Below are 23375 nucleotides of genomic sequence, written 5' to 3'. Positions count from 1 at the left end.
GCACAGTGGATGAACAGGATGTCTTATGCAGTACCATAGCATTTCAATATATACCCCTTCTGGATTTTATTTCACGGCAAAGGACTCATGTCCATGGAATTCACAGGTCTGACTCAATAGAACTAACCCACTAGAATAGTAGGAAGGATGGCCTCTTAAATACTCAGACTCAGCTAGATTTTAATATCTTCTTGGGCTGGGATAAGAGTCTCTAGACTATGTCCTGGACAGGTAGCCAAGGCACACTAGTGTCTCTGATAGCCAGAACTCACACATAGAACAAACATGCCTGTCAATTACTTTCAGAAGCTGAATAGCAAAATAGTGTTTCCTATTCCTATTTACAGTCTGCTAGATCAGAGTCTCCATCCCCAAGGAAGAAACGCTCCCTACAGGAGTCACATCAACAATCCCACTGTGCTGGGTCATGGCTTTTACCTAGCCACCTTGACTTCCTCATTGCCCTGAATCAACAGGTCAAGAAGGGAATTATGACATCACTGTGGCATCCAACCTGACTAAGATCTCATAGTGATTTCAGTCTGGAATACAGGCAACACCTTATGGGACCATCTCTGATCACTATCCACCGTGAGACCATTGGAAAACAGTGATCTAATGCAAGTAGGCCTTCGAGTGTCCCAGACTCTCAGAAATGGAGATTTGGTCATCCTAACCAGGTAATCAACCCTATTCAGCTGAGGTGCTTCTGAAGGCAAAGGGAATACAGGGTGTACAGAGATCACTCTAAATGCCAGCTAATTACCATGTAAAAAGCTACAAACACCAGGGCTATAATTGTCATGTGTACTTCCTCATTTTATTCTGAATGTTTTTGTATATAGATCCATAACAAATAACTTTGTTTTCTTTTTTTCTTATATTCCCTCCCTGTGTGGCTTCTTCAGATGCATTGACTCATTTAAATATTGGAATGTTGTTTGTTTAGAATCAGGGTGTTTATGTTTTTGGTTTTCAGGAAAGAGTCAACATGATTGTAAGACTCCCCTTTCTTTCCTGGGAAATGGATTAGTGTAGTTTTGGTTAAGTGAAATAAGTTTATATGGGGTTAGATGACATTGTGATCTTGTTATTGTCTTTATGTGGGGATTAAATATGTTTAAGTATATAAACATGGGTGCCAAGTTCACAGGGGATGAATTTACAGTGTTAATTCTAATGTACATGACTGGGCTGAGGGATGCACAGCTTGTTAACAAAACATCATTTCAGGATGTTTTAGTGAAGATGCTTGTGGGGTTTATTGGGCTCCTCCTAGTATGCATGGGTACCATTCTTCCTCTTAAGGGCAAGAGTAAACAAATTGCAGAGAAAGCATCTTTGTTTGTTTGTATTTTGTTTTGTTTGTTTGTTTTTCTTCTTGAGCCATGACATCCACATACATTGGTACTTATAATGTATAAGTTTCTGAACCAGGACTAGGAATGATACCACCGGTCTCTCTCCTGCTTCCCCCAGTTCTCAGGCCTCTTTCCTTACATTGGAACTGCATGTAGTATCCCCAACCACATTTGCATATGAAGTCATGGTGCTTTTTAGTTCCATAATCACACAAGTGTATCCTCCTCAATAAATCTCTTTTTATGTGTCTAAACAAATAGTCCATAGATTCTGGCTCTCTAGAAAATGTTTATTACAATATGTGATGGTTTTGTTGTAAGAGGGAGTGCTGTGTGTTATGGGGTGGTGGTGGGGCAGCTACTGAGAGCTCAGTGTTGAGACTTGAAGGAAGAAGAAAGAGGCCAGAAGGCATGGGGAAAGCATGCAGACAGCATTCTGTAAAAAGCCAGCACATTTCAAGATCCAGTAAAATGTGGCTCCCGCCTACTGTTGATGTATGCTAAATGTCTTAGGGTTTCTTTGCTCTGAAGGGACACCATGGCCGAGGCAACTCTTAGAAAGGACAACATTTAATTGGAGCTGGCTTACAGTTTCAGAGCTTCAGTCCAGTGTCGTCATAGTGGAAAGCATTGCAGTGTGCAGGCAGGTATTGTGCTAGAAAAGGAGCTGAGAGTTCTCTATCATGACCTGAAGGCAGAGGAGAGTGTCTTCTGTACTGGGTGGATGAGCATAGGAGACCTCACCTACTCAGAGAAGCACTTCCTCCAACAAGACCACACCTATTCTAACAAGGTCACACCTCCTAATAGGGCTACCCCCCATGGGTCAAGCATATTCAAACACATGAGTCTGTTGAGGCCAAACCTATTCAAACAACCATACTAAGGAATTTGGACTTTATCCTGAGAGCAATACAAAGCCATAGAAACCTTGAAATCGGGGAGTAACATGCCAGATTTGCATAGCAGAGCAGAGCTTCCTCTGATTCCCAAGGTGTGTTTTCAACTTAAATTATACAGTGATCCCTTAGCATAATCAAAATGCTGACCCTTCGTGCTTTGAGGAAAAATGTAACAGTAAGGCTGCGAATTTTAAAAACTATATTGCTAACTTATTATGTTTTAAACATGAGAATAAGAAGTACTTTAGAGAGCTTCCCCCTCTTCCCAAGTTAATTTCAATATTTTATATTGGATGATAAGAAAATATTCAAAAAGCCTAGTATGAAGGCAAAAGCATCATTTGTAACTTAAAATGCTGGGACACTGTGTTGTTGTGTCATAAGCGTGTGGCAGAGGCAACTTCACAAGTGCGGCTAGAATCCATGAACAGGTGAAGCATGGCCTTTCGTAAGCCCTCAGCAGCAACCACCTGCTTCACATGTCATCAGAGCAGTGGCTACATGGATGGCAGCCATCTCCATCCCCTTCCTATGTGCAGTGATCTCATTAGAGTTGCTTAACTCTAATAAAAGGGATTCTGGGACACTTCATGCTCTGTCCCCTCATAACATTTTTCTAGTGTTACACAGTAAACTAATTGCGTCTGGGACTGTAAGTAGGAATAAAAGCATTTCCGTAGGAATTTATTTTGCTTGGTGTCTTAGTTAGGGTTTTACTGCTGTGAACAGACCCCATGACCAAGGCAACTCTTAGAAAGGACAACATCTAATTGGGGCTGACTTACAGGTTCAGAAGTTCAGTCCATTACCATCAAGGTGGGAACATGGCAGCATCCAGGCAGGCATGGTGCAGGAGGAGCTGAGAGTTCTACATCTTCATCTGAAGGCTGCTAGCAGAATACTGGCTTCCAGGCAGCTAGGATGAGGGTCTTAAAGCCCATGCCTACAGTGACACAAAGCCACATCTACTCCAACAGGGCCACACCTTCTGTTTTTTGTTTGTTTATGTTTTATTTTTTTTATTTTTAACTTTTATTGCATTATGATGAGAAAGTTACATGATTTCAATTTATCTGAATTTGTTAACATTTAAAAACATATTTTAAGTAAATAGAATTAAATCACATTCTTGTTTCCCTTTTGTACCCCAAGTCCTCCCAGGGGACCCCTCCTTCAATACCTACAATATCTTTTTTTGTCATATTCCTTAAAATTTATAACATAACAATAAAAATGAGTATTATAAGTTTGATGTAAAACAACAATTTAACAGTCTTATGTAGATGCTCATCTACAGCAATACTGAAAACACATTTTTTTCAATATAAATTTTAAATAGCTCCAAACTTATTAACTGTATATTTTAAAATAATACACCACTAGTTTTTTTTAAATGAACATAAATAAAGTCTTTTTGTTTGCTTGTTTGTTTCTTCGTTTTGTTGTTAGTAGAGTTTAAAATCTTGGCTCTTATGGTGGTACAAGCCCAAAATAAGAACAATTTTTAGACATTGGAGTTCATTGTAATAAGGCTGTACTTCAATGACCCTCACATCATCAAAGGATTTTACTTCCATCATAGCTAAACTGAGAGTTGACAGTTCTGCTGCGCCAAAGAATGAATTGTAGGCTCGTTTTTTGGATACAGACTTCCTGCTATGGTCGAAGCTATTTGACTTCAGTGAGTGTCTTTATTCTCAGCCCACAAAGAACAGGTTACATTCATTTAAGAAAAGGTGTGTGTATTAAGATGGTCTATCCATAAAGTCATTCACCAATTGTTTCAATGAACAATGGTTCCGTTTGGAGGGTGGCACAGACATTAGGTGATGGTAAGAATTTGGTTCATTGGCTGTGATAATTTGGAAAAGCATTCATCTCAGAGAGCAACTTATAAAGTCCTCTTCTTCAAACTTGATACAAGAGTTACAAACATCAAGCAAAGCATTCAGTCTCACTATTTGTTGTTCTCTTACAAGCCACCTCCCTAGTTAATCATCTATGTTTCTTTTGGTTATATAAATACTTTTGAAATATATAAGTTGTTCTGAAAACCATAGTATAGTGTAAAGACATGAAATAAACAATCCTACTAATAGAGAGGCTGAGATAGGAGAAGCAAGGTTTCAATACCCTTATGTTGTACACAGCAAGACACTGTCATGAGCAAACAAGCTGAGAGTGTATATAGATTGTACAATATTGAACCTATTTCTCCAATTACCAAATTAGAGACACTATTGGATGACAATCAATAAATTTCTAATTCCTCATGTTTTTGGATTTCAATCCATCAGAATATGTTGGTAATATTAATTTTTATATTAAGATATTAAGAAAAAGTACCTGTCACTTCCTGTTGTTTTTGTTGTAAGAGGTGTAATTAGGTTTGTGTGGATTTGTTGAAAGATTACTTTCTTGCTTCTTCTAGGGTATAGTTTTGCTCCTTATGTTGATGTTTTCCATCTATTATCCTTTGTAGGGCTGGATTTGTGGAAAGATATTGTGTAAATTTTGTTTTGTCATGGAATATCTTTTCTCCATCTATGGTAACTGAGAGTTTTGCTGGGTATAGTAGCCTGGGCATTTGTTTTCTCTTAGGGTCTGTATGACATCTGCCCAGGATCTTCTAGTTTTCATAGTCTCTGGTGAGAAGCCTGGTGTAATTCTGAGAGGCCTGCCTTTTTATGTTACTTGACATTTTTCCTTTACTACTTTTAAAATTCTTTCTTTGTTTAGTGCATTTGGTGTATTTATTATTATTATTATTATTATTATTATTATTATTATTATTAATTTCTTTTCTGGTCCAGTCTATTTGGAGTTCTGTAGACTTCTTGTATGTTCATGGGCATCTCTTTCTTTAGGTTAGGGAAATTTTCTTCTATAATTTTGTTAAAGATATTTACTGAGGGCCATACCTTCTAATAGTGCCACTCCCTGGGTCAAGCATATACAAACCATCACAGTTGGGGTTAGAATTTTGTAGTTTTGAATGGATTTCTCTGTTTAAACATCATCATCAAATTTGCATCAGTGCTTTTTAAAAAAATTTAACTCTCATGTCGGGCGGTGGTGGTGGCGCACACCTTTAATCCCAACACTTAGGAGGCAGAGGCAGGAGGATTTCTAAGTTTAAGGCCATCCTGGTCTACAGAGTGAGTTCCAGGACAGCCAGGACTACACAGAGAAACCCTGTCTCGAAAAAACAAATTAACTGTTTTTACAGGAAATTGGACTATAGCTCTGGTCATTACTTGCAAGTGCTCTACCACTGGCCCTATACACTCCAGATCTTTACATTTTAAAGATTGTGTTACATGGCAAGATTGTGAGTTGCCTAGGCTAACCTTGAACATTTTTCTGGAGCCACATAGGCTTTAAACTTGTGATTCTCTTGTCTCAGTATTCAAAACCAATAGAATTGTATTATATGGAAGTGGCTCTCAACCTGTGGGTCACAACCCTCTTGGTGGTCAAACAACCCTTTCATAGGGGTCACATATCAGATATTTACATTAAATTAATAACAGTAGCAAAATTGCAATTGATGCAGTAGTAATGAAAAGTATTTTATGGTTGGGGTCACCACAACACAAGGAACTGTATTAAAAGGGCAGCAGCATCAGGAAGGTGGAGAAGCACTGGTATATAGAGTTATTTCTGTTATGAATTCTGGTTACAACAGTGCTTTTGACTGTGCAAGAGGTAGATTTTGATATAAAATAATTAAATTTCACTACCTTGTGTCTCCTGCCAAATGCTCTGCCTTTAAATAAAATTTTGTAAGTACCCTAATTGAATACACTTTTCAGGCATATTTTCTTTTATTTTTTATTCTTTTTGCAATTTTATTTTTCCAGCTTCAGAAGATGCAAGGTACACTTAAATAATGTAGGCCCAAGAGCTGCAGCTCCTTTCCCGGAAGATGTTAAAACAAGCTTGTGAGTGATCGTTCTGAATACACAGACCCAGGCTGGGAGCCACAGTCAGCTAGCTCCACAGGGGCCCACGAAAGGCCTTTTAAAGATGCTCAAGACTCCTTTATGCAGCTGTCTTGAGTGTGCAGCCACTGAGGTATCATGCTGAGGCCCCTATAGCATAATTCAAAACACAAACTTTTCTTTATTCATCTATAGACTTTCCATATGCTTGGGACTGAGCAAAGGCACTTAGTTTTGGAAAACTAGAAATTGTGGGTCATGTCGAAAGAACTTGAGAAATAAACATTTTTATTTTAGCTGCTATAGTTTAGAAGATTGGATAAATATACTCATGATTGAATGCGAACATTTTTCCTTGCAAATTTATTTAAATAATGTAAATACTTAAAAACTTAAAGAAATTATATAATGCTATGCCTATCTAATTCATTCATTGACTATTTATTAGGAAACTCTCATTCCCATGTGCTATTCTGAGAACTAAAAACAGCAGGTTAAAAAAAAAATACAAGGAAAGTCCATGTTCTCAGAAAGTGTGTGTTCTAGAAGGTAACAAAGAGAAAACCACTGAGCAAAGACATATGGCATGCCAAATGGTGAGAGCACAAAAACAGTATGTGTGAGTGTGTGTGTGTGTATGTGTGCATGTGTATATGTGTATGTGTATATTTCTATACATGTGTGTATATGTGTGTATTTGTGTACGCATGTGTGTCTGTATGTGCTTATATATGTGGTATACATGTATGAGTATGTGTATGTGTATGTATTTGTGTATGTGTACATGTGTGTATATATGTGTGTATACATATGTGCATGTCTGTATGTATGTGTATACATATATGTTTGTATGTGTACATGTGTGTATTTGTATGTATGCATGTATGTGTACATGTATGTGTATATGTGTGTGTACATATATGTCTGTATATGTGTGTGCATGTGTATGTGTATGTATACATGTATGTATATGTGTGTATACATACTAGGATGTATACTATCTTCCGTGGCTCTTCAGTGGACTAGGGATGACTCCAGCCAACAAATAACATGTAGTAAAGACTTGAAAGAAGTGAGGGCTTTTTAGAGGAAGAACATTCTAGGCAAAGGAGCTGATATAAATAAGGCTTTGGGTGTGAAGTGAGTATGGCATACTGTTTGTGTGTATCATATACATGCATGTGTGTGTGTGTGTGTGTGTGTGCTCTCAAATTTCTGTGCATATGGAAGCCAGAGGTCAACTCTGAGCATCTTTCTCTATGACTCCCCAAGTTAAATTTTGAGATGGTCTTTCTGTAACTGAACCTAACATTTGTGCCTTTGGGGAGGCTGACTAGCTGGCCAGGGAGTCTCAGGGGTCTCCCTTGCCCTTCCCTCTTCCTTCTCCCCAGGGCTGGAGTATAAGCAAGACTAATACACTAGCAATCTTATGAGTGCCGGGTTCTGACCTGCCTTCATGCTTATACCCACTGCACCTCCTTCTCAGCCCTGGGTGTGGAATGCCTGAGAGGCCACCACAGGTCTGTGGTACTGAAGTGTGCAAGGGAGGTGCTTAGTCTCACAAGGTGAGGAGAGGGGGGTGAGAATCATTTAGGAACGTTTAGCTACACCAACAACTTTGGCTTGGACTCTGGCTACTGGAGAGGCATTAGGGGATTTTGAGAAGCAGCTCAACAGGTTGAACTGAAAGGGACATCTGAAGGGAGCATCTGAAACATTGTCTGGAAGGGATCCCCACGGTTGCCATGTTGGGAATAAAAGGAGCAATGGAGACTAAGTAAGAAGATATTTCTCATGACGTGGATGAGCAGTAGCTTTGCCTTTAATTGTGGTGATATTAGTGACAATGAGAAGCTAATGCTTGGTAGAATTCTTTCAGTGTAACATCATTAGGTTTTACAGATGAAAGGATGGACGGATGAGAGCAAAAGAAGAATAAAGAACCACATTCTACTCAATTTTCTGTGACTGGGATAAAACAGTCTAACCAGAAGTAACTGGGGAAGAAAGGGTTTATTTGGCTTACACTTCCAGGCCATAGTTCATCTCAAGGAAGTGACGACAGGATCTCAAGCAGTAACTGAAGCAGAAACAGCTGTCTCTGGCTCATGCTCAGCTAACTTCCTTGTATAGCCTAGATGCATGGTGACCTGGACTTTCCTTCATGAACCACAACCAAGACAATCTGTCACAGACACTATCACAGGCCACTGAGACCTGGGAATCCCTCACTTTAGGTTCCTGCTTTTAAGATGATTCTGGGTTGTGATAAGTTGACAAAGAAAACTAGCTGAACTGCTTCAAGGCACTAGGCCTGACTGACCGGAACACCGGAAGTTCCCTATGCCGAGACAGGAAACACTTTAGGGGAAATACCTTGGGAGAGTAGAAGTCTGGTGTTTAATGCTGGCAACAATATGTTCAGATACAAACTAGTATGCAGCACTATTGAATAAGCAGGCTATTTCAAGAGTCACTGGTGTTCTAAATGTATTCTTCACCTGGACCCTTCCATAGTAGTGAGACATGGGGGGTTCTGCCCTATTCAAAACATGCTTGTGAACTTCTACAGAAACTTCAGGACCTTAACGACTTCCGGACAAAACAAGTTGGTAACTGTAAGGAAACAATGTATGCTCTTACAGTACGTGATGAATCCCCATAGAGCTGTCTGCGGTAGCTACACCAGGTCACCTCAGGTAGATCTCAAACAAGCCATGATTTTAAAGTCTCCACAACTAACTGCGAGGCAAAATGATACTTCTTGTTCCAGATTTGTATTTATCAACAAGACCTGTTTGAACAGTCTCAGTGTAAATAAATACCTAAATAAACAGAAAAGAGAGGAAAGAGTTGGGGAGAGGGGAGATGCGTTCATATCTATGGAAAGACGGTGGTGAGGAAATTTCATCAATTAAAAAACTCGTATAGAGGTTACCGACATGCTAAAGAAGTAGATACCACCAAAAGTAAAGACACTACCACATACAATAACAGGAAGTGGTAGGGACTGTGGTATTCTGCAGGGCCCAGGGTGGAGTTGGGGCTAGGAAGGCTTGTATGCCACTATGTGAAAGATGGAAGGGATGCTAATGCAGTCTGATTTTGTGTTGTTTCTAGAACAACCAGAAACATGTGTATTTACATGAAGTCTAATTTTAAAAGGCTTGACTTGCATTCACATTTTCAAAAAAGCCCCATGTAAAAGCCAAACAAAACACATCTGCAGAACGCTATTGATTGATGGCTTTTTAACTTTCACTTTCTAAGTTTGCCAGTTACACACACAAACAGTTTGAATTATTGACTGAACAGATCTATTAAATCCCCACATGGCTTTGACGATCATTTTTCCTGCAAAGGAGAGACCATGCATTTTACTTATGACCTGAAGTTTTTATTTACATATAAAGTGCTAATATTCACATATACACGAGTAAAAGCATAAAAATAATACAATATACATAATTCCCCTACCTTTTCAAGATTTCTTAAAATGAAAGTTGTCAGCTTTCTTATTGTTTCTATGTAAAAACTTCTCAGATTATAGCTCTCTGTGTTAAGCTCATACAACACAGAACAAGGCAGAGTCAGGCTTTGCCGACTCCAAAATAGGCTGACATTTTGAAAGATTGTCATGAGACGTTTCTTCAAACTATATTTCAGAAATCATAAGAGGTTGAAGAAAAAGGACTGGCTCTGACTGGATTCAACCCATAATGGCAAGGATTTTTATTAAGACCCTGGGTGCTTTTCATATTTTCCCCCAGTAAGTCATTTTTTTATCCCCCCCTTTTTTTCTGAAAACCTTCACTGAAAGAAAGGAACCCAAGGTGATGGAATAGATTTTGTGAGGCACTTAACCTTTTTCCTTCCTGATAGGTGGCTGGAGCCTAGTTCAGGACCCTAGGGGAACTAGTGTTCATTGTCAACTCAATACAATCTAGATGTAATCTAAGAAGTCCTAATGTGAACTGTCTAGACTAGGTTAGTTATGCACGTGTCTGTAAGGGATTATTCTGATTATACTGATCCCAATGGGAAGACCCATACCCTAGTGAATAGTTACAGTGAATAGTGGACTCTATGAGTGTGGAGAAACTGATCTGGGCACTCCTATGTGTTTGTAAATTCCTTGCTCTATGTTCTTGACTATGAATGTAATGTGAGTAACTGCTTCATGTGTCTTGAGTTCCCCACAATAATAAACTGTAAATGAACTGTAAGCCAAATAAATTTCTTACCCCCTAAGTTGCTTTTGTCAAGATGTTTTATCACAGAAAAACACACACACACACACACACACACACAGAGAAAGACAGAGACAGAGACAGAGACACACAGAGAGAGACAGAGACAGAGAGGGAGAGAGAGAGAGTTGGGAAGAATTCCATCTTTCAGAGAACCCTTGGAGAACCTTTGCCCTGGAGTGGCTTCCTCTCCACATGCCGCACGTATCTATACAGTTGGAAGGCAGGTTCTTCTCACTTTGTACTTGGCTTTTGAAATAACTGAGGGAAGAGATGCCCGAGTGGGGTTAGTTCTTACAGTTCTAATATCTGGCATCTTAGGCGGGCAAGTGACTTCTTTTGCTCTACAGTTAAAAATACAAGGTTACCTAGAATGGCAGAAGCAGCCACAGTTGGGGGATGAAGTGGAGGTGTTGAGATATCATCCACTATCTCTTCCTTAGACAGAACCTTCACTCTGACTGATGAGCACATAGAGGCTGCTGCAAGAGACAGGAAAAAGTGGGGTTCCATATCCATTTCCTGAACGGGCTGACAGGCTTGGTAAGAAGGAGGATTTGGCTATGCCTGTTACAGGGTGAGGCACATGTCTTCAATAATAAATGTTAGTGGGTTTGTGACTCTCATGCCAACCTGTTGTATATATTATCAGTTGACAATCAAATTCAAGAATTGAAAGGCCACAATGCTTTTATGTCCTGGTTTTAAAATAATTTATCTGTTCCTTATTGTGATTATGGGTGTATATTTCTTGGTTTGCTAATTCTAAGATGTAATAAATAATCTAGGCGCATCTATGTTCACCAAGAGGGTTATCAAGTGATACTAAGTTGTATGCATTGTGCCCCTTCTATATGCTAGGTTCTGACCTGTGTCTCAGAAATAGATTGTATTCCTTGAGCTTCATAGGAAGGCTGTGAGGAAGATGATATCTTAAGAGTTAGGAACCAAGAGGGACAAGTTGAGAAACAGGCATGGACATACAATTAGTCCATAGCTGAGCCATGATGGTACTTAGACCACGAGGCCTGTGTACTACATTTTACAAAAAGCAAAGAGATGAACAAGTCTTCCATTAATAAAAATGCCTGGGTTCACAGTACATGGACCTTGCTGTACCAGCTGTGTTTATTTAGATTTTTACAATTCTTTCCTTTCTTCCACTGTGTTCTGGGAAGGTGCTAACATTGCGTCCAGCCATATGCAGCCCCATGGATTTCTTTGGCGTGTTCTAGGCTGCAGGGCATTAGTGTTTCCCCATGACTTACTCTTATAAACACTTCTTTCAGGCATTTTTTTGCTGCCCATTAGCTTCATGGAGACCTCTGTCTATTACATTTTTCTTTCTTATTAAGAAAAGAAAACCCAGTGCCTCTCTCTTTTCTATTGTCTTCATTTAGACAACATTTTGTCTTAGAGGGACATCATGTTATTTTATATTTGTGAAATAATTGAATTTTGCTATTTAGTCATATAATGGGGTTCATAACAGCATTTTAGATCTAGGAATGATCTCATCACAATTTTATGTCGACTGTTTATTTTTCAAAAAGAGAAAGCTCACCTCATGCCATGTGAACACATGCTTTATTTCAAACATTTAAAACTTGCCCTAGATTCTTGGCCTTAATACTTTTTCTTGCTAGCAATTTCCATTATGCACCAACATTCCAATGTACAATTCTGAAGATGCTTGGATTAATCATATGGGAAATGACTGACTCTAGACTAGCTTTCACATTCGATTGAGTATTTACATCAAGCCTCTGGAGTTAGCTTCACATTTTCATACATGGTCTGGATAGTTATGATAACTAATCTTGGGGGTCACCTTGCCTATACTTGGAATTAACTAAAACCGAAGCAGCTGGACACACTTGTGAGAGCTTTGTCATGGCTGGAGTATTTGAGTTGGGAGAATGACAAGAAATCCAGATAACTTGAAGATGTACCCTACATCTGGGCCATACTTTGCATGGTAGCCCACATAAGAGGACATGGAACGAGGAAGCCTTTGCCTTTCATTTGCTTGCCCTAACTCCGACCAGCAAGTTCATCTGTCTTGTTCCTGAGATACGTTTCGTTGGTGGTAGAGCCTACTCCCCTGATATTCTAATGTAATCTGAAAACTGTCATCTCTCTAGGACTTCTCTGAACTGCAGCAGAGCAGAAGTGCTGAGGCATCTAGTCTCGTGAACTGGGCAGCTGGACAACTGATGGAGCCTTTCTGCCAAGAGACAGCCATTGTTGTACCATTCTGACCTTAGCCTGTAAGCCACTCTAATAAATCCCCTTTGAATGTATATTAAACTGTTCTATTGGTTCTGTCAGAGAACCCTGACTGACACAATAGACCACGTGGCAATTCTGGCCCAGAGGTAAGCACATTAGTAAAGGCAAATCGAGAACATACTAGAAAATAGAACCACGCAAACGGACACACAGAGAGGATTTGACCTTGAAACACTTGGGCTGGGTGCACTGACCCAGGACTTTCTTTAAAGGGACTCTTAACTTTTTGCTTCTCAGCCATTAGAGAAGGATGACAGTGGCACTTGGTGCTGCTAAGTCAGACGAAATGGGGGCCTGCTAGTCTCTATGCCCCATGGCACCTGAACAATAAGCAAGCCGTGCTCTGTAGGGAAGCATGAGCTTCATTAGGTTTTCCCAAATTCAAATGCGCTCACCGCCAATTACTAGCAAGCCACCCAGCCATTCAATCTGCGAGTCCTTGTCTCTAAAGTCGGGATAATGATATATCTGCCTCATTGGTTGGTTGTGAAAACATAAGGGGTAGATCAGGCAAAACACTTCACCCAGAGCCCAGCAAGTAAGTCACAAGTAAAGCAAGGGAGGAATTCTTCCCTCAAACATGCATTGCATGACAGGTTGGGTGGACTCCTCCCTCACTGTGGATTAATTAGACAAAGAAGGAAGGGTAATCAAGTGCTGAGGGAAGAGAAGACAGCCACGTCCTTAGTGAGGAAGTCGACTTCCAGCCAGAGAAGGAGACGAGAAAGCTCCAGGCAACGTGTATAAGAAAGTAGCTCAATTCCAAAGTTCAAATCACGTTTCTTTCTATGTTCTGTTTTTTTTTCACCGTTGTAGCATGCTTGACCGACCTAACCTGGCACTTCATCATACCCATCACCATCCTTACAGACATTTCTATAAAGCTCCTCCCCCTTATTAACCTTGTTCTCCACATAGGCCAATATTCTTGCTCTTCCTTTGGTTGAGTACCCATGGATGATGTCTCTCCTCTTTCTGTTCTCTTACAGTGTGGTTCTTCAGAGCCAGCCAGTTGCTTTATCTTTTCTCTCCTCTAAATCCTAAGAAAGATCACCCTTCCATCCTTCCCAAAGAAGTGCTCACTCAGCAAACTCCCTCCTCCTCTCGTCTTCATTTCAGATGTTTTGTGCCTACTGGTGGTGGTTCATTATTTGTTGACTAATTTCTAATATTTGTGGCAGTGGGAGATGATGACAGGGGGCCTTTAGGCTCGGGGTGTGCTGAACACAAGTGCTTGCTTTAGTTTCTGTCCTCAAACCCCCCTCCGAGAATGATGCTTATGAACAGGGTGTCTGTAGTATCAATCCTGAAAGATGACTGACAGGCGTTACATATACTATCTGTAATGATATTTCAAGTAAACTTTGATTGATCAAAGAAATACTAGGAGAGTTTGAAGAGTTATCTAGGGTTATTATATATATAATATATATAAACATTATATTAATTATATTAATGTATACACACACACACACACACACATATATATACATTCATATTTGCCTGTGTCTCAAATTGCTCAAATTATCCAGTCATTACAGGTAATTTCTCTTGCTCCTGACCAACCAATTGAGCACACAGGTTTGTTTTTGTTTTTGTTTTTTTCCCCAAGGCTGAGTTTTTGTTTTTAGCTGCTGTTTGTAAATAAGCCAGAACACTGTCAATTAAGTCTTTAACTGAAGGAGAATGTTTGTATAGATAGATGTATGCTTTCCTTAAAAGCAATTCTGCATGACTCTGATATCTAAATTACTCTGTGCAAAGGCCATGTTGGTAGAGAACACTTATTTCTAGTGCTGCAGAGACCTATTCTCCATTTGGTTCAAACATAGGGGGACTTTTTTCCTATGATAAGATCATAAGAACATAGAAAACAATAAATTTATATTTCACTATATTTGCATAAATTTGTTTCATTATTTAATGTTTGTATATATAGACTTTCATATTTGCATATTGTCTTAATTAGGGTTTTAATGCTGTGAACAGACACCATGACCAAGGCAACTCTTACAAGGAACAGCATTCAATTGGGGCTGGCTTACAGGTTCCGAGGCTCAGCCCATTATCATCAAGTAGGGAGCATGGCAGCATCCAGGCAGGCATGGTTCAGGAGGAGCTGAGAGTTCTACATCTCAATCTGAAGGCAGCTAGTGGAAGACTGACTTCCAGGCAGCTATGACTAGGATATTAAAGCCCATGCCCACAGTGACACACCTACTCCAACAAGGCCACACTTCCCAATAGTGCCATTCCCTGGCCCAAGCATAAACATACGATCACCCATGTGTCTATAAATCTAGCAGTTTTTTTAATCAGAGTCTATTTTGGGGGAATCATAGGAACTACCACCACCAAAGTCAAAACATCACAAACTTGACCAACCAATGTCAAGTGCTATTAATAAATGTAGGGCCAACTTCTAAGATATCATCTTCCTCACAGCCTTCCTATGAAGCTCAAGGAATACAATCTATTTCTGAGGCACAGAACAGAACCTAGCATATAGAAGGGGCACAATGCATATGACTTGACAACCCTCTGGGTGAACATAGATGCGCCTAGATTATTACATTTTTGCAGATTGTCTCTCTTCAGTCTGAAGGGACTCTCAGCTTTTATTACTCACTGTTGCTGGCAGGGGCCTAGTGAATCTGGTCAGTTTTAGGCACTTCCTGAAGCTATTTTGAATTGTTTACTTTTCTGGTTAATGAGTTTTCTGCAGAATAGAATGTTTTGATCTTGGAGGAAGCAGTTTTAGTATTGATGCTTTTTGTTTTGTTTTGTTTTATTATTTTTTTAGGGGAAGCCTAGCTAAAAGTTAAGTTATTAAAGGCCGAAGTAGAGAGAATCTCTTGTGCAGTGTGTGGAAGCGTCACCTGTCAATAAAAAAGCCTATGGCCAATAGGCTGAGGCAGGATTAGAAGGTGGGACATCTGGCAGAGAGAGATCAGAGTCTGAGAAGTAGTCAGTCATGGGAGATTGTCCCAACACTGAGAGAGAGGATCACGTGAAACTGAGGAGAGGTGACTAACCACATGGCAGAACTTAGAATAGAATAAATACTTAATTAAGTTATGAGCTGATCAGGGGACAAGCATAAGCTTTTAGCCTATGCATTTATTCATAAAATATCAGGTCTCAAGAGTAGGTATTTCTGAGAACAAAGAAGCCAGGAGGAAAAGCCCATGCTTACAAGCAGAACTATGAGTGATATATATCTGAAGAATATTATATATACATATATATACATATAAACATATATTACATATGTATATACATACAAATATATATTAATACATAATATACATGTATATATAATTTTATATGTATATATAATACCCAGCCCCTGGTTCCTGCCTTGATGTGTATTGCAGGTTCATCATGGTGCATCTTCTACCACATGCCTCTGCCACCATGATCTGGGTTGCTCCATCATTTGTACTTGGACTGAAACCCTCTGAATCCATCAGTCCAAACAATTTTTTGTCTCCTTCCATTGTTTCTGCCAGGTATTTTGTCATAGTGACCCAAAAGCAATTGATACAAAGTGTAGTATATAAATAAAATTATTGTATATTTCTTGAGAACACTCTGAGAGGGCCCTTAGGTCTTTGTAGCATTTCCTTCCATGTATGTAGTCTAAGAGGCCCCTAGACCTAGGGACATTTTGTCAATCTCAGGTCATACCCCTGGTGAGTAGGTGTACAGTGACCCAGAATTCCCTGTGTCCTATTTGTAGCCTTGCAAGTCTGGAGCTGGAGAATTCAAGGATGCATCACATCCCTCAAGGGACTCTGGGGTCCAGGGCTTCCATGGAGCCAGGCTTGTTCTAAGACAAGGTTACTCTCCCTGCATCCTCTCCATTCTGCTTTTCCTTTAGCCCTTTTAACAACAAGATGGTAGAGGGATATCTTCAGCTTTTTTGCATAGTTTTTAATGGTGTTAACTCCTTAGTTTAAAATTAAAAATTCTAGATATAATGTTAGCAGAAGACAGTACACTAATCTTTTCTCCATGTGAGTCCAGAAAGCCTCCAGGGAATGCAACATCTCCTTCTTTTGTAACATCTTCCTGTTGTAATGTTTCATCCTGCTAGATCTATGCCCAGGATACTAGGGAAGGACGTAATTAGCAGTGCAATTTAGATTCTAAACCTTCTTCTCTCCTCTCCTCTCCTCTCCTCTCCTCTCCTCTCCTCTCCTCTCCTCTCCTCTCCTCTCCTCTCCTCTCCTCTCCTCTTTCCTTTGTTGGTGTCAAACCCAGGCCAGAAAGTCACTCTACCTCTGAGCTGGAGTCACTGTCAATATTGTAACTTGCTATCTTGCAATTATATCTCCTGTCAGCTGACCATGTCTGTGAGCTTTATGACAAAACTCTTACCTAGATAGACAGCCTGCTGAAGTATGTCAGTTCTCAAAGCAAATGGTATCAAACAAACAAACAAAAAAAAAAAACAAATAAAATTCACCCTGCCTTTTCAGATTTCTACCTGCTTCAAAGTGTGGGCAGGTCTTTTGTACTCAAGAGAAAGTATCAAAATAAGTGGCACTGACTTGGGTAATACCCTTGGCTCTGCCTGAAAGTGGTCTCCTGACTGATGCTTTTGGTACAGCCTGCTGCAAAGAAACTGAGGCATACTCTGTGCTCTACATTTTCCTTTAGTCAAAACCCAGTGCTCAGAACCCTCCAGTGGCCTCTAATCATGTGTTACATGGCCTGTGTCATGTGTTATCTCCTCTCTCCAGCTTTTATTGTGCTCGACCTGGAAACCTTGTACCCTATGACTCAGTATCTCTTTTCTTAGGTCATTGTCCACTTTAGGGGTGCTATAGTTCAGATCTTTTATGATTGTGGTGTGTGTGTGTGTGTGTGTGTGTGTGTGTGTGTTTGTGTATGGATTTTCTTTGTTCTGTTTATTGAAAAGGTCTCCCTGTGTAGCCTTGGCTATCCTGAAATTCAGAGTGTAGACCTGGCTGACCCTGAACTCATAGAGTTCCATCTACCTCTGCTTCCAAACTGCTGGAATTAAAGACATGCATCTTCAGACCTGGCTTTATAGTTTGGAACTTAAATGTACCCCCAATGGTCCTGTCCATGTTGCAGGCTTTCTCTCCTCTTATGCAACACTCTCAAAAACTGTTAGAAACCTGTGCTTACCAGGTTGAGCCATATGAGAGGTCCTCACTCCATTGGGGAATCTCCTCAAAGAAAACTGGAGACATCAGCACCTTCTTCTGCTTTTTAAATTATTGATGATGACAAGGGCAGTCTTGCTCTACTGTGTGATATTGCCACAATGTTGCCCTTCTCACAGGCCCTAAAGTTTCAGGGCCATTGATCAGGGACTGAAATATCCAAAACTGAAGAAATCAGCCTTGCCTCTTGTGGTGGTTTGAATATGCTTGGCCCAAGGAGTGGCACAATTAGGAGGTGTGGCCTTGTTGGAGTAGGTGGGGCTTTGTTGGAGGAAGTGTGTGTGTCACTGTGGGTGTGGGCTTTAGCACCCTCGTCCTAACTACTTGGAAGTTAGTCTTCTCCTAGCTGCCTTTAGAACAAGAGTTAGAACTCTCAGCTCCTCCAGCATTGTGCCTGCCTGGAAGCTGCTATGCTCCTACCATAATGATAATGGATTGAACCTCAAAACCTGTAAGCCAGCCCTAATTATAAATGTTGTCCTTTATAAGAGCTGCCTTGGTTATGGTGTCTGTTCACAGCAGTAAAACCCTAACTTATAAGACACCTCCTTATAAGTTAGTTGTCTATAAGTGGACTCTGCCAGTGGGAGGTTGACTCACACCCAGAGTATCTCTGTCTGTTATCCTTACTTGGACTTCTCTCCACTTACTATATTGTTCCTTCTGCTTGGAATGTGCATCCTTTTGTGCATGGAAAGCCTGTTTGCCCATTTTCTTAAGGCAAGATGCAACCCCCGCCCCCCAGGAATCTGGTCTGGCTCTTCCAATGAGCCCAGATTCTCTAGCCCTTTGTAGTTATCTGGTATTTAGCCTCTGTGATCTACACAATAGAGTACTTAGAGAGGTGTTTTTGATTTACTGTGAGGGCAAAGTCAGATAAAACCCTCTTAAACTGAAAATACCAGTTAAGTCAAAAGACATATCTAGCACACCCCCCAATAGCTCAGCCTAGCTAGGCCTTGTAGAGTATCAGTGCTTGCCTCTTGAAATCTATGGCTTCCTGGGAGCTGCGGCTCACTGCTGTCACATATTCTGCTGAGAAAATGACTCCCATATCACCATCCTGGGAAAATATTAAAATAAAAAAATAGAGTTCAAAGTTCAGTTTCGATTGGATTCATATTACTTTTGCACCCTCATAAAGCTGAAACTCCCCAAACCGGGAACTGTATGAGTCACTCTCCGTATCAGACCTGACAAAACATGGCGCAGCTTAATTAAAGGATTCAGCATAGTAGAGTGGGTAGGATGAACTGATAAAGAGAAATCAAGAATCCTGGAGATGATGATAGCAAGAAATCCTTGCTACCGCCAGGATTTAAGGGACAGGAGGATGGGATGGATTCCAAAACTCTGAGGGAAAATGGACAGCTGTGGAAGAGGGCTGTCCAACAGGAACTGATGTCTTCAGTCAAGGGTACATCCAGGCTGGAGTGTAGCTTAGTGGTAAAACTCTAGCTGGACATATACAAGGCCTTGGATTCCATGCCTAGCACGTAGAAAAAATAACATGGAAGATGACTTCTAACTTGTGGTGGGATGACTCGGGAGGAGCCAGTGATAGATGCCTGACTTCATTGTCCTCGGGCCCTTCGATCTCTGGCTAGTAGTGTTTGCTTATCCAATCCACTGCTAGGCAGTGGGCAAGAGAGCCATAGCTGTTGCCTATCAGACTCCTGCAATAGAGAGTGGGTGGAGAGTAGAGAGTGGGATTGAGAGACAGGGGATGTCTTTAGTTTGTAATGGATGTGCTTGTTAAAGGGGACTTTTCTTGTCCTAGTCTATTCCAGGAACTTGAAAGCTTAGACTATGTTTTACATTTACATGGTTTCTATAATCTCAAGGCATTTAGTTCACTGAGAATTGAAATGTACGTGTGTGTGTGTGTGTGTGTGTATGTGTGTGTGTGTGTAGAAAGAGAGACAGAGACAGAGAGAGACAAAGACAGAAACAGAGAGAGACAGAGAGTTGTAGTCTGTTATCTTCCAAACCCTGGGTTTGGAAGACAGAACAGGAAGAAGGTTGGAGCTGGAGGACTGGGAGAAAGGCTCTGAGACACTGGTCTTCCGGAGATGCCATAGGCATTGCACACATGAACTCACAGGAGCCATGTCGCCAGTGCAAGATCAAGCCAAACAGGTCAGCATCCTAATAGACAGAGCTAGTTAGACCCTGTGGGCTCTGGAAAACAAAAGCACAAGAGAAGAGGTCAAGAGAGAGGAGAACGAGGAGGAGGAGGGGGGAAGGAAGAGGAGGGGGAGGGCAATAGGGAGGAGGAGGAGAAGATGTTGGGGGTTGCTGGAGGCTGGGGGCTGGTCTTGATAGAAAGGAATAGGGTGTGGGACAGGGGAGGGGACAGAGACAGTTGGGGTAGATATGATAATATATACTGTTTGCCTTATGAAATTGTCATAGAGTAAAAGATACTTTATTTACAATTCAGTAAATGAGAAATATATCATTTTCTTTAATTAAAGCAAATAATTTTGCTTCTTTGTAAAAAGAAAAAAAAAGTGTTCTTTCCCCCTTATTTGTAATCTCTTAATATCATCAATTTGGATATAGAGTTAGAACGTACCTGTACAATTACTATTCTTCTTATTTATGACTTCTTATTAGAATGTACCTGTACTATTAGTATTCTTATTTATGATTTTTCTTATTTAATTTTGAAGCAATGGTGTTTGAAATACAAATAAGTACAAATAAGTTGATACTGGAGTTGATATTTAAGAACAATATTTTTTTCAAACATCAGTCATATGGAGTACTCAACAAGTAAGACGGGGAGGAAATAATTCTTTAGAAAGAGTAAGGGGGAAATACCTGAGTTTTCTTGAAAGAGCACTGGCTGTGAGCAGAGCAATAGTGAGACCACACTGAGAATCTCAGATACATACAGCCATGTGGCTGCTCCTTAGTAGCCCCTTTCTCTAAGTTAATTCTGAATGCCACTCCAGCCTTCCCCTGTGGGTTTGAATGTGATAAGCACAGAGAGGGATTTCTTGCTAGGGGCAATTTAGGTCATGACATGAGCCGATTATTAATATTCTTCCATGGCCCTACTTTCTTGTAAAAGAACCCCCCAAAGGAAAGAAATTAGCCTTTTCTGTCTGTGTGTCTCTGCCTTTCTTTTTGTCTCTCTCCTCTGTCTGTCTCTGTCTCTCATTTTCTTCGAGAGTGGAATGTGCTGTTCGTCCTCTTATTACTTTGTAGGCGCCCAAGAGGGTCATGCTGTCATGTGGACCGGCTCTTTTGGCTTTTGGATGAAGCTGAGGTGATCTTTGTAGGAGGTTGCTATGGCAATCTGCAAACAGCAGAGCCCACAGAACTCTGCAGGAGGTATCTCCCTCAAGACTGAAGTCTGCTCTAGAGGGGGCCAGCACTCTCAGGGACTCCAAGACAGACACAAGGAACAGGATAGTAAAAAATGGACACAGGACTCCAGGAGCACTTCAGAAACTAGGCACCTCCCAGGAAGGAAGTGTATGCCTGGACGCGGTCCAACTTTCTTCCCTATCTGCTGGGATTTTTTTGGAGCCTTCCCTCCACACCTGACTGTTCAAGTGGACAAAGGTGCACAAGTGTGCCACGCGCGACAAAGCTTAGGTGTGCTACGACAGGGAAGCAAATTTTTGTTCTTCCTGGGAAACAGGCCGTAGACCACAAATGAAAAGGACGGGGAAATTCTCCACGTGTCTGGGAAGGGAAAGGGAAAAAGACTCTTTCCCTCCGAGGATGTGAGGAATCAGAGGTGTCGCGCCAGTGCAGCAGAGAGCTGAAAGGAAGGTGTGTCTGTCTCAGTGGCCGTGCTGGGGAAAGGCTGGAGTTGTAAGGAAATGGGAGGTGTCTCTGATGTTTATTTTTGCCTAGCAACCCACAGCCAACTGCTACCTCAGCTGCGGTCCACAGGCGCCTGTCTGCCTCCCCTTGTCCTAGCGACTGGAGGGCAGCGGTCACTCGGTGTCCCTGAATCAGGGAGAGCGTGCGTGGCCGAGATGGAGGTGGAAGGGCAGCCCCTTCCTTCGTCCATGCTTGGGTCACCAGGCTCAGCCGCAGTCCCTCCTCGGGGCCTGACTTTCCGAGGTGACCCTCATACAACTAAGTTCTCTCCATGATAAACTGGGGAGAGGGGCTGGCTGACCCCCTGGGGCAGGGACAGGGACAGGGACAGGGGCCGGGGGCTGGGGGGGGCCGCAGTATTGTCTGGGAGCAGCCATTAAGAGCGGTGTTTAGGGGCGTGATGGGAGAGGGAGGGGTCTCTGCAGCAATTTCGGGAGGAGGCCGGCCGCGGTAGGTTGCGCGGTAGTGCCGGGAGGGGCGTCGCAGGGGCGAGGGGGACCCGGGGAGAGGGCAGATGGCCGCAGGGGAGGCGCAGGGCGAGCCGGAGCCGCAGTTTTCCCGGGTGCGGAGGGCGGCTCTGCGGAAGATCGGAGGGGGTGGGACTCCCGGGGTGGCGGGTGGGGGTGGGGTGGCCGCCAGCCTGTGTGGCTGGGGCCGGGGGGAGTCCGGGGCGGGGCCTCGCGGGGGCGGGGCTGGCCTTCTCGGGCGCGAGCGGCGGGGGCGAGCGTGAGTGCGAGTGTGCGCGGACGCGCGCGGGCCCGGGAGGAGGCTCCCGAGCGAGTGGGTCCCGGCGGCCGCAGCCCGCTCCCCGCGGCCCCGATGTGAGGGAGTCGGGGAGGCCAGCGGTGCGGCAGAGGAGGGCGAGGCATGTGCACGGGCCGGGGGGTACAGCAGCCGCCCGAGGACGAGGGGGACGGCGGCGGCGAGGAGGAGAGCGGGGGGCTCGCGGCGGCGGGTCCGGGCCGAGGGGATGCAGCGGACTGCGTGTGTCTGGCTGTAGCGGGAGCGAGGCGGCGACGAGGCGCGGGGGACCCGCGTGAGGGGCGACCAGGAGGCGGCGGCGGCGGCGAGGAGTAGCGGCGGGACCGGCGGCGAGGGCAGCACTGCCATGCACGTTCCTCTCCCGCGGCCATGTTAACCAGGAAACCTTCGGCCGCCGCTCCCGCCGCCTACCCGACCGGTAAGGGCCCCGGGACCCCGGCGGCGCGGGGCGCGGGGCGCGGGGCGCGGGCTGCGCGCGTTGGTGCCCCGGGATCACTGAACCCGGCGGGATGAGCGAGGGGCATCGGGAACGCGACCCCGCCGCTGCGCCCTCTCGGTGGCCCGCCCTCCCCTCCCCCGGCCCGGCGACGTGGGCTCCGGAGCTCCGGCCCAGCACTGCTCCCCGCCGGGTCGCGAACTTAACTTTGCAGCTGGCGGGTGCGCGCCGGGGAGCCGCGTCCCGACCTCCCTCGTTTCGCCGCACGCCGCCGGCTTTTCCCCGGGCCGGGTGTCTCCTTCCATCTTCTCCCTGGAAGAGGGGGTTCGCTGCTCACCGGGGCGGGGGCGGGGGTCTGGGTGACTCTCTTCCCCCACCCTGACCCTC

General features: G+C 42.9%; 1 protein-coding gene across 5 annotated transcripts in view; it reads left to right on the top strand.

Annotated features, from left to right (window-relative positions):
- The first annotated feature begins 516 nt into the window (after nucleotides 1–516).
- Nucleotides 517–23375, top strand: part of Dyrk2 (dual specificity tyrosine phosphorylation regulated kinase 2) — a 35516-nt gene continuing 12657 nt past the window's right edge. The window contains exons 1-2 of one of the 5 annotated variants that reach the window (XM_031349511.1): nucleotides 517–680; nucleotides 12602–12727. Coding sequence is in view for 1 of the 5 variants with exons in the window: in XM_031349508.1 (XP_031205368.1) it covers nucleotides 22922–22970 (49 nt within the window). In the remaining 4 variants the exon portion in view is untranslated. Of the gene's footprint in view, nucleotides 681–12601; nucleotides 12728–21619; nucleotides 21737–22498; nucleotides 22971–23375 lie in introns of those variants that run through there. The other 4 variants (XM_031349512.1, XM_031349509.1, XM_031349510.1 and 1 more) reach the window with 4 other exon arrangements.

The sequence above is a fragment of the Mastomys coucha genome, unplaced genomic scaffold (assembly GCF_008632895.1).
Source record: "Mastomys coucha isolate ucsf_1 unplaced genomic scaffold, UCSF_Mcou_1 pScaffold4, whole genome shotgun sequence".
In the NCBI taxonomy this organism is placed as follows: Eukaryota; Metazoa; Chordata; class Mammalia; order Rodentia; family Muridae; genus Mastomys; species Mastomys coucha.
This window is presented reverse-complemented; position numbering and strand designations above follow the sequence as displayed.